The 13,002-nt window shown below is 37.7% G+C and overlaps 1 protein-coding gene across 2 annotated transcripts in view; it reads right to left on the bottom strand.

Moving 5' to 3' along the window:
* LOC138807208 (DNA mismatch repair protein Msh3-like) overlaps window positions 1-13,002 on the bottom strand; it is a 173,953-nt gene that overhangs the window by 96,752 nt on the left and 64,199 nt on the right. For both annotated transcript variants that reach the window (XM_069992792.1, XM_069992793.1), the window contains exon 13: window positions 2,822-2,954. In XM_069992792.1, the coding sequence (XP_069848893.1) occupies window positions 2,822-2,954 (133 nt within the window). The remainder of the gene's footprint in view (window positions 1-2,821; window positions 2,955-13,002) is intronic.

Raw genomic sequence — 13,002 nt, 5'->3', positions numbered from 1 at the left:
AAGTTTTATTGTCACAGAAATGTTTATTTTATTTCAGGCTCCTATAACTGGTACTATTTTCTAGGATTTGGATGTGAAGTATTATTGTCCTGGAAATATTTGTTTTATTCCAGGATCAGCCCAGTTTGGCTCTACTGTCATTCTTACCACAAAAACAACCTATGTGTGTAAATTCTGTGGCACTTGACCACAGCCACCAGACCTAGGATTTCCCCTTCCACAACCTTCTAACTTTCACATAATTGGCATATGCAGTAGAAGCTCATTTAGAGTAATATTAGTAATAAAAAACGGATATGTGCTTGATGTCAACTAACTCATCTATTAAAAAGTGATCTCAAGCAGCCAGCCTTTCTTACATTGGTTTACTATCAAATCATTTCTACTCTTCACTTTTCAAACTAACCTTGAGGCAAATTCTAAATATTAAAACAGTACCTAGGAACAGTTTCTGAATGAGTCATAAGTTCCTTCAGTAAAATACATTTTGACATTTCAAAATAAAGCCATTCTTGCAGTTGTATTGGTCACTCTTAAAACAAATTAGGTTGTAATTTTTACTGGAATTTTTTTATAAATACATAAACCTTATAAAAGGCAAACATCAAAGTGAAGTTTAAAGAGAGGCAGCAAGATGTGACAGAAATCAAAGCAGCATAGATGCTGCTGCCATCTTGTTGCTATGGACACTTTCTTTGACTTTGCTCTTTTCCTTAATAATGAAAAGAAATTTTGTTCTGCTCCTATTTTCTCTGAAGAAAATCAACCATCTTTGACATCTGTCAATGAATAAATGCTTTCAACTAGTGAAGTCAAGGGCTTGCAGATCTATTGATTAATGAAAGGTAATATGCACTGATGTCAGTTACTAGGCCAAGGATACAAAGTAACACATGGTTTGGCAGTCCTCTGTAGTCCCAAAAGAGTTGATCATAAAATTTCCTAATATCAGCAGGGCTTCTGCTTTTGCCAGCAAACAACACAGCAAACCAAGAAACACTGCAACAGACTCCACCGACCACACAACCTACTCAACTCATCTTTTTCTCTGGATTAGTATTCCCAAATCTGGTTTGTACTTAGTTTTCAAATTTAGCTGAAGCATATTTGAAACAGTTACGTAAGTCCTCTTGAGCACCACAAAAATTCTCAGAGGCAATATTTAACACTCTAGTAAAACTTGGTTGGAAAAAGGAGACCTTACAAAAGTAAACACTAATGAAAATTTGGTCACACTAAAATTGGAGCATATAAAAATTGTAGTACAATGAAATTATTAAATTGGCAAAATATTTCAATTTGGGCAAAAAAATAAAAGTTGCTCAAAGAGTCAAGAGCCAGGAGGGAGATACAGTGACATTAAAGACAACCATATTGAATGCAGTAGCCTCCAAACCATACACTGAAAATGTAGTCAAGGTTTAAATACAAATTCTGTCACTAGCAAGTTACTAACCCTCTATTGGCAACGCTGTATTAGCCAATATGATAACCCCATTGTAACATTTTAAATACACAGCATTATGTATAACTTCCTAACAGTAAGAAAGTGATTTTTAAAAAACAGTATCTTCCCAGTGCTATACTTTTTGCAAGGAACAAAGGATATAATATATGTAAATAGCTTCTACAAAAGGTAAAACACTTCTGAACTAGATGCCAGTGGTTCATGCCTGTAATCCTAGCTACTCAGGAAGCTGAGATGTGAGGATCCTGGTTGCTTCAAAGCCAGCGGGGCAGGAAGTCTGTGATAATCTTATCTCCAATTAACCACTAAAAAACCAGAAGTGAAGGTGTGACTCCAATGGCAGAGTGCTAGCCTTGAGCAAAAAAACTCAGAGTAGCACCTAAGCTCTCTCAGTTCAAGCTCCAGAACCAGCATATTCCCACCAAAAAACAAAAAAAAAAAACAAAAAACTACCAGTTTTGAAGTTTATTTATTAACAATTATTACAAATATAGCTATTACAAAATAAGGATTTGGAGCATTTTTAGGATTTGAATTCTGGTCCTTTTATTTGCTAGGTAGGAATTCTATGTCTTGAGCCATATCTCAATTCCTTTTGGCTTTCATTATTTTTCAAAAGGTCTTGCTTTTTGCTAGGGACAGCCTGGACTACAGTACTCCTATTTACACTTGCTATGTAGCTAGGATGACAGGCCTGGTCATTCATGTCCAGCTTTTTACTGATTGAGATGTAGCCATATGAATTTTTGCCCAGGCTGGCTTTGAACTGTGGTTTTTCTTGTTGTCAGCCTCTCAAATAGCAAGTGTGAGCTTCTGTGCCTGGCTTAAATTCAGAAACATTTTGATGATAAAGTAAATTAGTGTACTCCATAGGAAAGCCAGTGCAATCACTTAATCTATAAAACTAAGTGATAAAAATCAAAATAATCTTCTTAAACACTTTTTTTATACAAACTCATTGGTATACCAATCCCCTCAGAAGTATAATATCAGCAGATTTTCCCTTTGTTTAATAAGAACCTATGATCAAAAGACATCTCTCTTCTACAGTAGCACTTTTATAAGTAAATTTGTTGTTTTGATAATGTTTTACACTTTTCTTATTATAATAGTATGAATACTTATGTTGCTGTGGTTTTAAGTGGGAAAACTTTACTTTTACAAAGCAAAAACTGGAACAACCTTAATTTGTACAATTAAAATTTCTGAGGAGTTAGCTAATTTCTCATGCTACTTGCAATCTTTTATAAAATAATAAAAACAATGAAATCTCACATGATTTTCCTTGAACATCTGAAGTCCCCATACTGAATTATTATGAACTTTAATAGATTTTATTTTTATGAAACTTACTTTTTTATGATAAATGCTACAGAGTCCTCTTTCTAGGTCAGGCAATTTATATAGATGATTTTCTATATGACCAAACACATTAGATTCAGAATGGACAACTTCAGACACTGCATCCAGTCGGGCATTTATTTCCCTGTGAGAACAGAATAATGGTGATTAGATAAGCTAGAAAGTCAGAATGTACACTTGGATGTGTGTGTGTGTTAGAAAGTCAGAATGTACACGTGTGTGTGTGTGTGTGTGTGTGTGTGTGTGTGTGTGTGTGTGTGTGTGTGTGTGTGTGTGTGTGTGTGTGTGTGTGTGTGTGTGTGTGTGTGTGTGTGTGTGTGTGTGTGTGTGTGTGTCCCTCAGGCTCGAACTTAGGACTTAAGGTGCTGTCCCTGAGCTTTTTTTCCCCTCAAGGCTAGTGCTCTACCACTTGAGCTACAGCTCCCCATCTGGCTATTGTTTTGTGTGGGTGATTAATTGAAAATAAGAGTCTCAAGGACTTTCCTGATCCAGCTGACTTCAAACCATGATCCTCAGATCTGAGCTTCCTGAGTAGCTAAAGTTACAGACATGAGCCACCAACACCTGACTACATTTCTCATTTTAATGTCACAGCCACTTACAAAGCACAAGAAAGATGTATGGTCCTTCCTTCCCTCTTACTACTAACTGGTTTGTGGCAGAGACCAGTTCACAAAGAAAACACAAAATACACTTTCCAGGTTCCTCTGCATTTGGGTGTGGCCATGCATCTGAATTCTTTACAGCATAGGAATACTGTAAGCTACTTCTGAGCCCTGGCCCAAAGAAACCTTCTATGGGAGATCACACAGTAAGATCTTTGCCAGCTAGATATTAAGCTCAAAGCAGTTTTGTAAGCCACATGGTCGACTCTATCAGTCCAACTTCATGAGTAAGACAGAAAATCTCCCACTTTCACATCTGTTACCAAATAAACTTGCTAGTAGGAAATAAACCTGTCATATTTAAACCACTGTGATTGAAGATGTGTTTGCTAGCTGTATTGTCTTCGCTAATGCAGATGCGTTTGCTATATAAGCTGTATTGTCTTTGCCACCAGGAGCAACGAGACAACTTGAACCAATCAAGTGTTGACTAATGGTGGTTAGGGAGGAGAGTCGCAGTACAAAATACAGATAATATGGCCTCAGGAGACACAGAGGATTAGGGATGCCAGACTTTATCAGCAGTGATACATAGCAAGTGATGGGCTACTTGGGAAGGGGTGGTGAAGCTAGTCAACTTAAAATGGAAACCTGATTGGCTAAGTGTATCATAAGTAACACGTGGCTCATTAAGTACCTGAAAACATCAAAGTTCTAGGAGTGACCGATAGGTAATATTAATAACTGAAATAATAAATATGTCTAGTAATAAAAAGCCCAGCACTCAGTAAGGTTTACTTTAAATAAGTAAGTGTATGAGCCAGGCACTGGTGTCTCATACCTGGAATCCTAGCTACTCAGGAAACTGAGCTCTAAGGATTAAAGTTTGAATCCAGCCCAGCAGACAAATCCAAGAAACTCTTATCTCCAATTAGACTGAAAACATTCAAGATCCTGAGTTCAAGCACAAGTAACAGCATCCAAAATAAATAAATAACTATATGTAAAATGAGTGGATGAAAGAATAACCTGACGTTTTGGTGAAAAAGAAGACATAAGGTAAATAAACAAGTTTGTCTTTCTAAGTTCTGCTGGTATTTCATATGCTAACATGAAGGGTAAACTTTATATTAATTAGTAGCATGCCTAGATGACAGACCATCTGCTTTATAATTAGGGGAATATTTTCATCTTTAGTGACTGTATAAGTTCCTTGTGAGATCATGCTTTGCCACAATTCAGAGCCACTATACCACCTTCAGGTCTCATTCTTGTTTCATTTTTCTCTGACTCATTGTATCAAACACAATCAAGCTTTTAAGACATCTAAATTGGCTTTTCCATTCTTAGCAAGATAGTCCCAAAAATCCAACTACTTTTTCCATTTCTAATGCCACTTTCCTGGTCTATGCCAAAATCACTTCTATCCCAATGACAAGTGAAACAACCTCCTAACTTTTGTCCCACCTCTACTCTGTCACCATCTGTAACCCATTCTCCACACTGCAGCCTGAATGATATTCCTAAAACTCAAAGCCATTCTGGCACACATCTGCCTTAGGCTCCTTGATGACTTGCCACCAAACTTAAGTTCTTTAATCCAGAATCCTTAATTGGCCTACAAGATCTTTGCTTACCCGTGAAGTCTCAACTTCAAATCACCTATCACTCACTTCCACTTTAAGATCCAGTCAGATTTTGAATCACTTCTAATACCTTGGCCACTCCAAGTTCACTTGCTGCTCTGACAGAAAGACACTTCCTCCTCCTAACTGTCCACTAACCTCCACTCTACCAACTCTCCCACTACCAGTTTTCTAGATGCCCTGACCACATTTAATCCTGTTACTGCCCTTTTCCATTATCATGCACTTTCTCTTTTCAATTCCATTTGCTACTACACTGTCTTCCCTACTAGACTATCAAGTCAGTAAGGTCAGGGATCATGTCTTCATTACTACAGTTTCAAAACTGCATGCATGCAATAAACAGTTGCTGGATTCCACTCCAAAGACTGTATAAAGTAAATCAAGATGAAGCCAAAAATAAATAAATTTTCTTGGCATAGGATTGTTATGACAAAATAAATCAATGTTTTACTCCAACATTTACCCAAAATGCCATACAAATAGAAAGTTTTACTTTAATAACTCACTCCTGCATAAATGAAAGATGACACCAATTGGAATAGACAGGGTTGGTGCCACAGATGGTTTGAAGATAGATAAAATGATGCCATCTGTGAATGCAGAAGACAGCCTACACAGACAGCTACTGTCTCAAGAATTAGAGGCTTTCCAAAATATGGAAAGATAAGAGCAAAGAATTTATTAAAAATCTAAACCATGATTATGAACTTTCCCAGAAACAAAGTTGAACAGACATAAATTCTACAGAACTCTTAGAGAGTGTAAAGACTGTGCTATGTTGATTTGGAACCTTAAAAAATCTACAAAGGGGGCTGGGCAGGTGGCTCAGTGGTAGAGCTCTTGCCTTGCATGCATGAGGCCCTGGGTTCGATTCCTCAGCACCACATAAGCAAAAAGAAAAAAAACGGAAGTGGTGCTGTGGCTCAAGTGGTAGAGCCCTAGCCTTGAGCTGAAGAGATGAGGGACAGCACCCAGGCCCAGAGTTCAGGCCCCATGACCGGACCCCCCCAAAAAAAAAAAATCTACAAAGGAAGCAGCTTTTATTCCAGCCTGGGATCAGCACAGGCAAGAGCATCATGTTCACTAGCAATCATTCTGGTTTTAAATCAAGTCTTCTCTAGCTCACAGGTTAAGAATTTGGGCTCCGAAGGCAGGCAGCCTCAGTTCAAATCCAAGCTTTGTCATTCACCAATTACTTAGCCATGCCCTAGTTTCTCTATCAGTAAAACAAGAACACCAATGGGTCCTAACTCTTGGTGTTACTGTGAGAATTCAATAATACATGTCAAGCACTTGGCAAACAGTGCCTGCTGCTTAGTAACCATTCATTAAATGTTAACTGATCTCATAATCATTGGTACAAATTTGTTTGTAGATATCACAAAGAACAGCATGGTAAGGGATCAGCATGGTAAGGAATCAACTACACACAAAAATATTTCTAAATAACGACACAATGACAAACCCTAAATCATAAATACACAATCGTATTTTGTGCAGAGTAAACAAGGAGGAATTTACTAGCCCTGCACTCTCAAGCACTCCATCTGGCAAGAAATGATCAGAAATACTATATAAACCACTATGTTGAGAGTGGTTAATAGGCTGCATTGAAAAAGCAGGTTATTACCAATTATAGATGTCTAAACAGGCAAGGAGAAAGTAAAAGGGGATGTGGTTGTTTTTTTAACCACAAATTTCCCATCACTAGGTATTGCATTTCCATTTGTATCCTCTATAGGTAGATAAAAAATGCAAATGAATAAAATGACTTATAAAATGTTCTTAAGTTTATATACCTTAGAATCATTTTCTAATTAAAAGTAGTTAGGAGACTTTCCAAGAAACTCTAATAAAGCAATACTTAGACTACCAGAATAAGGAATCATTCTATAAGTGCAAGCAGTGAGAGAGATTTGGTGATGTGACAGGTAGCAAAGCAAGAAATAGTATTGCCAAAAAGACAATGGTAACAGTATTATTCCAAGATTCCCTATAGTAGTAACAGTTCTTACAATGCTATAATAAACCAGTGAAAAGAATTTCATCCTGGATACAAAGAAAAAAAGGACTTAACGTCCTAGGGATGACAGAGATTCTTCTTTACCACCTAAGATCCAAGGACAATATGTGGGTGTCAGCAGAGTCCTTCACATTTGGAGATGAACTGGATGATGACGTTAGCAACTATTGTGTGTGGCTATTACTCAAAAACAGCGTAACTGGTAACTATTACCATGAAGTTGGACAGGGACAAAACTGGAAAGCCAAGAAGGGAAAACATACATGGTCTCCTTGTTGTCCTCATGCTCCCTGTGTTCCCCTCCTCAGCTACAGGAAAAGCTACCATTTACTGCTGGTCCTTCAAGCTGATCTAGATTTCACTGAGGGCCCAGATACCACAAAACAAAGCAGAGGCCAACTCTTAAGTTCCTGCCTAGCTCACCAAGAGATGCTGGTGAATCCACGCTGACACATGGGTAAGGGAGAACCCGTGGGGTCCACTTTTCTCCTGGCAGTGGCTGCCAGTAGTAGCTCTGGCATGGAGCCAGAGTAATCAGTCATGGCTGTCAGGTACGCGCCACCTCCCACCCCATTCTCCACTTATGAGCAGTCACGTGTGCGCTGGGCTGAGTAAACCATTCCACCTGGGTGTCCGCAGGCTCGCAGAACATGGGTAACCACAAATGACTAACAGGGCCTCCCAGTCAAGTCATTCCAGAGTTAAGCCTGGCATTTTGTTCGGTGAGTATAAATTAAATCTTAAGTAGAAGGAAATATGTAACATTCTATTGCCTGGTCATTTAAAAAGATAACCATTATACTTCAAACATATGGGTTTACCAAAATAAGAGCTAGTTAATTATTCAAGAGAATTAACTGCCACCTCAAGGTACTTGGCGCTTCAGAAAATCACACCAAGCTGTGCGAGCTAATGCCTCACACAAACAGGTCTCTAGTCCCTTAATTTTACTTATTTATTTATGTGATTTAAGTGCCAAGCACAAAACTTAATATCCTCAATTCTCTTGAGCAGTTGTCTAAAAATCCAATTTGTATTCTAAAAGCCTCCTTTCATTTCCATTAGCTATGGTATTGAGTTATAGGGTGTTGAACAGTTTCTACTAGTTGTTTATTTTTATTGTTATTGTGGAGGTGATGTATAGAGGGGTTACAGTTACATGAATCAGGTAATGAATACAATTCTTTCTGAATCATGTCTCCCCTTCCCTCACTCACACTTTTTCCCTCCATCCCCACCCACAAGATGTACTGTTCATTTTCCATCTAGTATCTAGTGACTACCACTGTTGTTTTTGTTCACCCTTTGTTCCATCTTTCCTGTGCCCCTCCTACACGCCCAAAGACAAACAAACAAACAAGATACAAGAAAAAAGAAAAAACAGCAACAACATCAACTAAAAAAAGTCTCATTTCCTTTTCTTGGTGTTCATGTCATAAATATTATTTTATAAGATCATAACTATTGAGCCTTTGTCAACCACTCCTATGTATTTCCTCCTTTGGCCTCACTGTGTGAATGTCGAGACCTATATAATTCATCATATCCCAGTGTATGTGTGTATGTGTGTATTTTAAATCATTCAGTATGTTTACTTCGCTTACTATAATTCTTTCTCAGTATGGAGGTTCCTGAAAAGACTTCACATAGATCTCCCCTATGATCCAGCAATCCCACTTTTGGGCATTTACCCAAATGTTTACAAACAAGACCACACTAAAGCTACTAGCACAACTATGTTTATTGCAGCATTATTTACCATAGCTAAGACATGGAACCAACCCAGATGCCCCTCAGTAGATGAATGGATCAAGAAAATGTGGTATATATACACAATGGAATTCTATGCCTCCATCAGAAAGAATGACATTGCCCCATTTGTTAGGAAATGGAAAAACTTGGGAAAAATTATATTAAGTGAAGTAAGCCAGGCCCAAAGAAGCATAGGTCCCATGGTTTCCCTTATTTGCAATATCTAGTATAGGTATGAGTCAAGCGGAAAAGGTCAGATAATGTGATGTTAGGAAAATGAACCCTTAAATATGTATTTTAATGTTTTCGTTTCTTTCATGCATGTGTTTCTAACGCATTTATAAGATTATTTCTTTGTTGCTTTGTATGTCCCTCCCCCACAGTGTAACCCCCGCTTTCACTATATTTGATGTCAGTATAACATGTGGAGGAGATGGGGACAAACAAGTCGTTTAAGGATTCAGGTGGACCTGTTGCAACAATGAGAAGTACAAAATGTCATGTCAAAACCAGCTTTACAATGTCGGTGTGGGGGGGCGAGGGGGGTATAATTGGGTGGGGGGAGGGGGGTAAAATTGGGTGGGGGGAGGGGGGAGGCGGGGAAGGGAAGTGAAGGGTAAACAAAGGAGGAGGCTGCAATGCTTGGTAAGAAATGTATGCATTATCCTGCCCATGTAATTGTAGCCCCTCTGTACAGTATGTTCTCAAATAAAATAAAATACAATTAAAAAAAAAAAAAAACAGCAACAATGAAAAAACCTCCTGTGTCCCTATCTTGGGATTCATTTCACTTAGCATCATCTTATATGGTCATATGTACATAGCTTTTGACCTTATCTGCTTGTCTGGTAAGATTATCCTAGATGTTTACTAGTTATTGCAAATAGTTATATTAAGTAAAATATTTTGTTCTTAAAACAAGGTTAGAAAATTAATATTACTTGTTACCACTCACAGGAGAAACTGATACATCTCCATTCTTTTTATTAACTTCATAAGATAAATTTTGAGATGAAATTTCCATTTCACTACCTAAATGCTTTGCAAACTGAAGTTTTTTTTACATAAAGACAGCTCAATAATTTATTTTGAATAAAGTTTCATCATGAAAGAGAAAAAAATATATATAATTCTTTCCAAGTCTTCCTATTTTCTTATAAATGCTACAATATCATTCTTTCTAATGAATGAGTAGAATGCCATTGTGTATATACATCATATTTTCTTGATCCATTCATCTACTTGTATCTGAGTTGATTCCATGTCTATGGTAAACAATGCTGCAATTGGATAAATGCCCAGGAGTAGGATTGCTGGGTCATTTGTTTAGTCTTTTGATGAACCTCCATATTTCTTTCTAGAATGGTTGAACAAGTTTATATTCACACCAACATGTAATAGAGCTCCCTTTTAGCCACATCCCCTGCCAGCATTTGTTAACTGTTAGTTTTCTTTTTTTTTGTCAGTCGTGGGGCTTGAACTCTGGGCATGGGCGCTGTCCCTCAGCTCTTCAGCTCAAGGCGAGCGCTCTACCACTTGAGCTATAGCGCCACTTCCGGTTTTCTGGTGGTTTATTGGAGATAGGAGTCTCACGGTCTCTCCTGCCCGGGCTGGCTTTGAACTGCGATCCTCAGATCTCAGCCTCCTGAATAGCTAGGATTATAGGCATGAACCACCAGCGCCCAGCTACTGTTAGTTTTAATAATGGCCATTCTAACTCAGGTAAGGTAGAAACTCAATGTTAGTTTGATTCATATTTTTTTATGGCCAGAGATGTTGAACATTCTTCATGTGTCTATTGGCCATTCTTCCTCTGAGAAGTCTCTCTTTAAGTCTTTAGCCCTTTCATTGATTGGGCTGTTATTTCTTTAAGAACTTATTTTGGGGAGTTTTAAGTTTTTGAGGTCTAGGTATATTTTAGATATGAGGCCCTTGTCTGATGGGTAGCTGGTAAAAATCTTCTCCCATTCTTTGGGCTTTCTATATATCTTGTTTTAAGTTTTTGAGGTCTAGGTATATTTTAGATATGAGGCCCTTGTCTGATGGGTAGCTGGTAAAAATCTTCTCCAATTCTTTGGGCTTTCTATATATCTTGTTAGCTATGTCCTTTGCCATGAAAAGCTTCTACTAGTTGTAGAAGTAGATTACAGATTCTGTGAGGAGCACCCCCTGTCCATGAGAGTGATAGATAATGCACATGAAAAATAGCTGTCTTATACAACTGAGGGACACTGCAAAGGGACTCTGTACATTATAGCCCCAGGTATGACAAAGGAGGAGAGAATATGCATATATATATGCATATATATATATATATATATATATATATATATATTCCTACTTGTTTGGTCATTATTTTTAAAACAGAAAGTCTCTGGAAAGATGCACAGTAAAATAATAACCAGACTTATCCAATAAGACCTGGGGCCGCGATCAGAGATAAATATTTCAAGGTTTAACTTTTTACATTTTGAAACTTTGCAACTTAGGTTAAGATTGGAAAGTTTAAGTAAATTAAATATATAAATTCTAAGAACAATTGCAACAATGAAAAGGAAAAAAAGCAGTCATTGGCTGTATAATGCTAGATATTCACTAGTCTTCCTTCTTGACAATAGAGTGAGACATCAGAATGAGCTCCAGCCAGAGGAGAAAGTCAGGGGGACATGTATAAGACCTGGCTCCTAAAAATATGAAAACATGGGGCTCAGTGGTAGAGCGTTTGCCTCACATGCATGAGGCCCTGGGTTCAATTCCTCAGCACCACATAAGCAGAAAAAGCCGGAAGTGGCGCTGTGGCTCAATTACTTGATCTGAAAAGCTGAGGGACAGCACCCAGGCCCAGAGTTTAAACCCCACAACCAACAAAAAAAAAAAAAAAGAAAAGAAAGAAAAAAGAAAAAAAAAGGAAAAAAGAAAACACATGCTCTTCTCTCTTTCTCCTTCCCTCTTGCTGATTGCAGGGCCCAGAATTGGAAGCCACATGTTTAAGACCACAGAGCCTTTGGGGTTCCTAAATGTCTGTAAGAGAATCCCAATCTGGAAAGGTCTATTCTCTTGGACCCATTAAACCTCTGAATATCTTTTTGTTAGTAGTTAGCTTCCCTAACCAATGTTCTACCATTAATGTTACCAAACATGCCAATGTGTACTTGGTTGATCAAAATATAGTTAGCTTCCTAAGTTCCCAGAATGCAGGCTATATTAAAGTATTACATAAAAGAGAAAGGCTGTGATCCATGCTGACTGAGATAGTGTGCAATTGTTAATTGTGATCTTGCCTTAAGAAGGGATGCACCTACTCTATCTACTCACCTTCCATTCCTTACTCTACCTATAGACAAAACAGTAGAAGACCCTCTCTGTCATCCTGGAAGCTTGCAGTTAGTTATGGCTGTCTCCTCATCTTTCTAACACATGATCTGGTACAAAAACTATGCTCTCAGTTCCAACATTGGTCTATATGGATTGGCTTGGCTAGAATATCACTTTTATCTGATTATGATGATGGCAAAGATGTACCATTAGAAAAGTTTATGTGTGTATTTGCTGTGTATTTCTTATAAATTATTTTTAAATAAAACACCACAAATAGAATCATATATCACATTCTGATTGTTTTTGAGATCCTATCTCAAAAATAATTATACAAAAGAGCTTGTGGTGGAACTCAAGTGGTAGAGCACCTTCTTAGCAAACACAAGGTCCTGATTCAAACCCTAATTCCATCAAGAAAACTCACAAATCAAAAAACAAAAAAAAAAATTTGAAGAGAAAAAAACATTCTACAAGATCATCAAGTATAAACGCAGTGAGAGGAGATGGAATAATATGGGATGTCCTAGCAGATGTACAGTGTCCAGAGTGCTAAGGATAATGACGATTAGCATGTGAGTTATAAGAGAAGGAAGGAAGACAGATTAGACCCTGCTATTATTAAAAGTGAAATGAGGTCACTGAAAGGAATCCTGGAAAAATGCAAAGTTTGTAGAAAAAGAAGCTCCACAAAGGAAACTCACTATTTCCTTCTGGTTAATATTGTTTTTAATGGACAGTATGCTACAAAATCCTGAATACTTTTCTTGTCCTTCCTTCCTTATCTTCCTTCCATCCTTCCTTAGATTCCTTCCTTCCTTCCTTCCT

This window comes from Dipodomys merriami, unplaced genomic scaffold (assembly GCF_024711535.1).
Source record: "Dipodomys merriami isolate MVZ:Mamm:240054 unplaced genomic scaffold, mDipMer1.0.p SCAF_416, whole genome shotgun sequence".
NCBI lineage: Eukaryota > Metazoa > Chordata > Mammalia > Rodentia > Heteromyidae > Dipodomys > Dipodomys merriami.
This window is presented reverse-complemented; position numbering and strand designations above follow the sequence as displayed.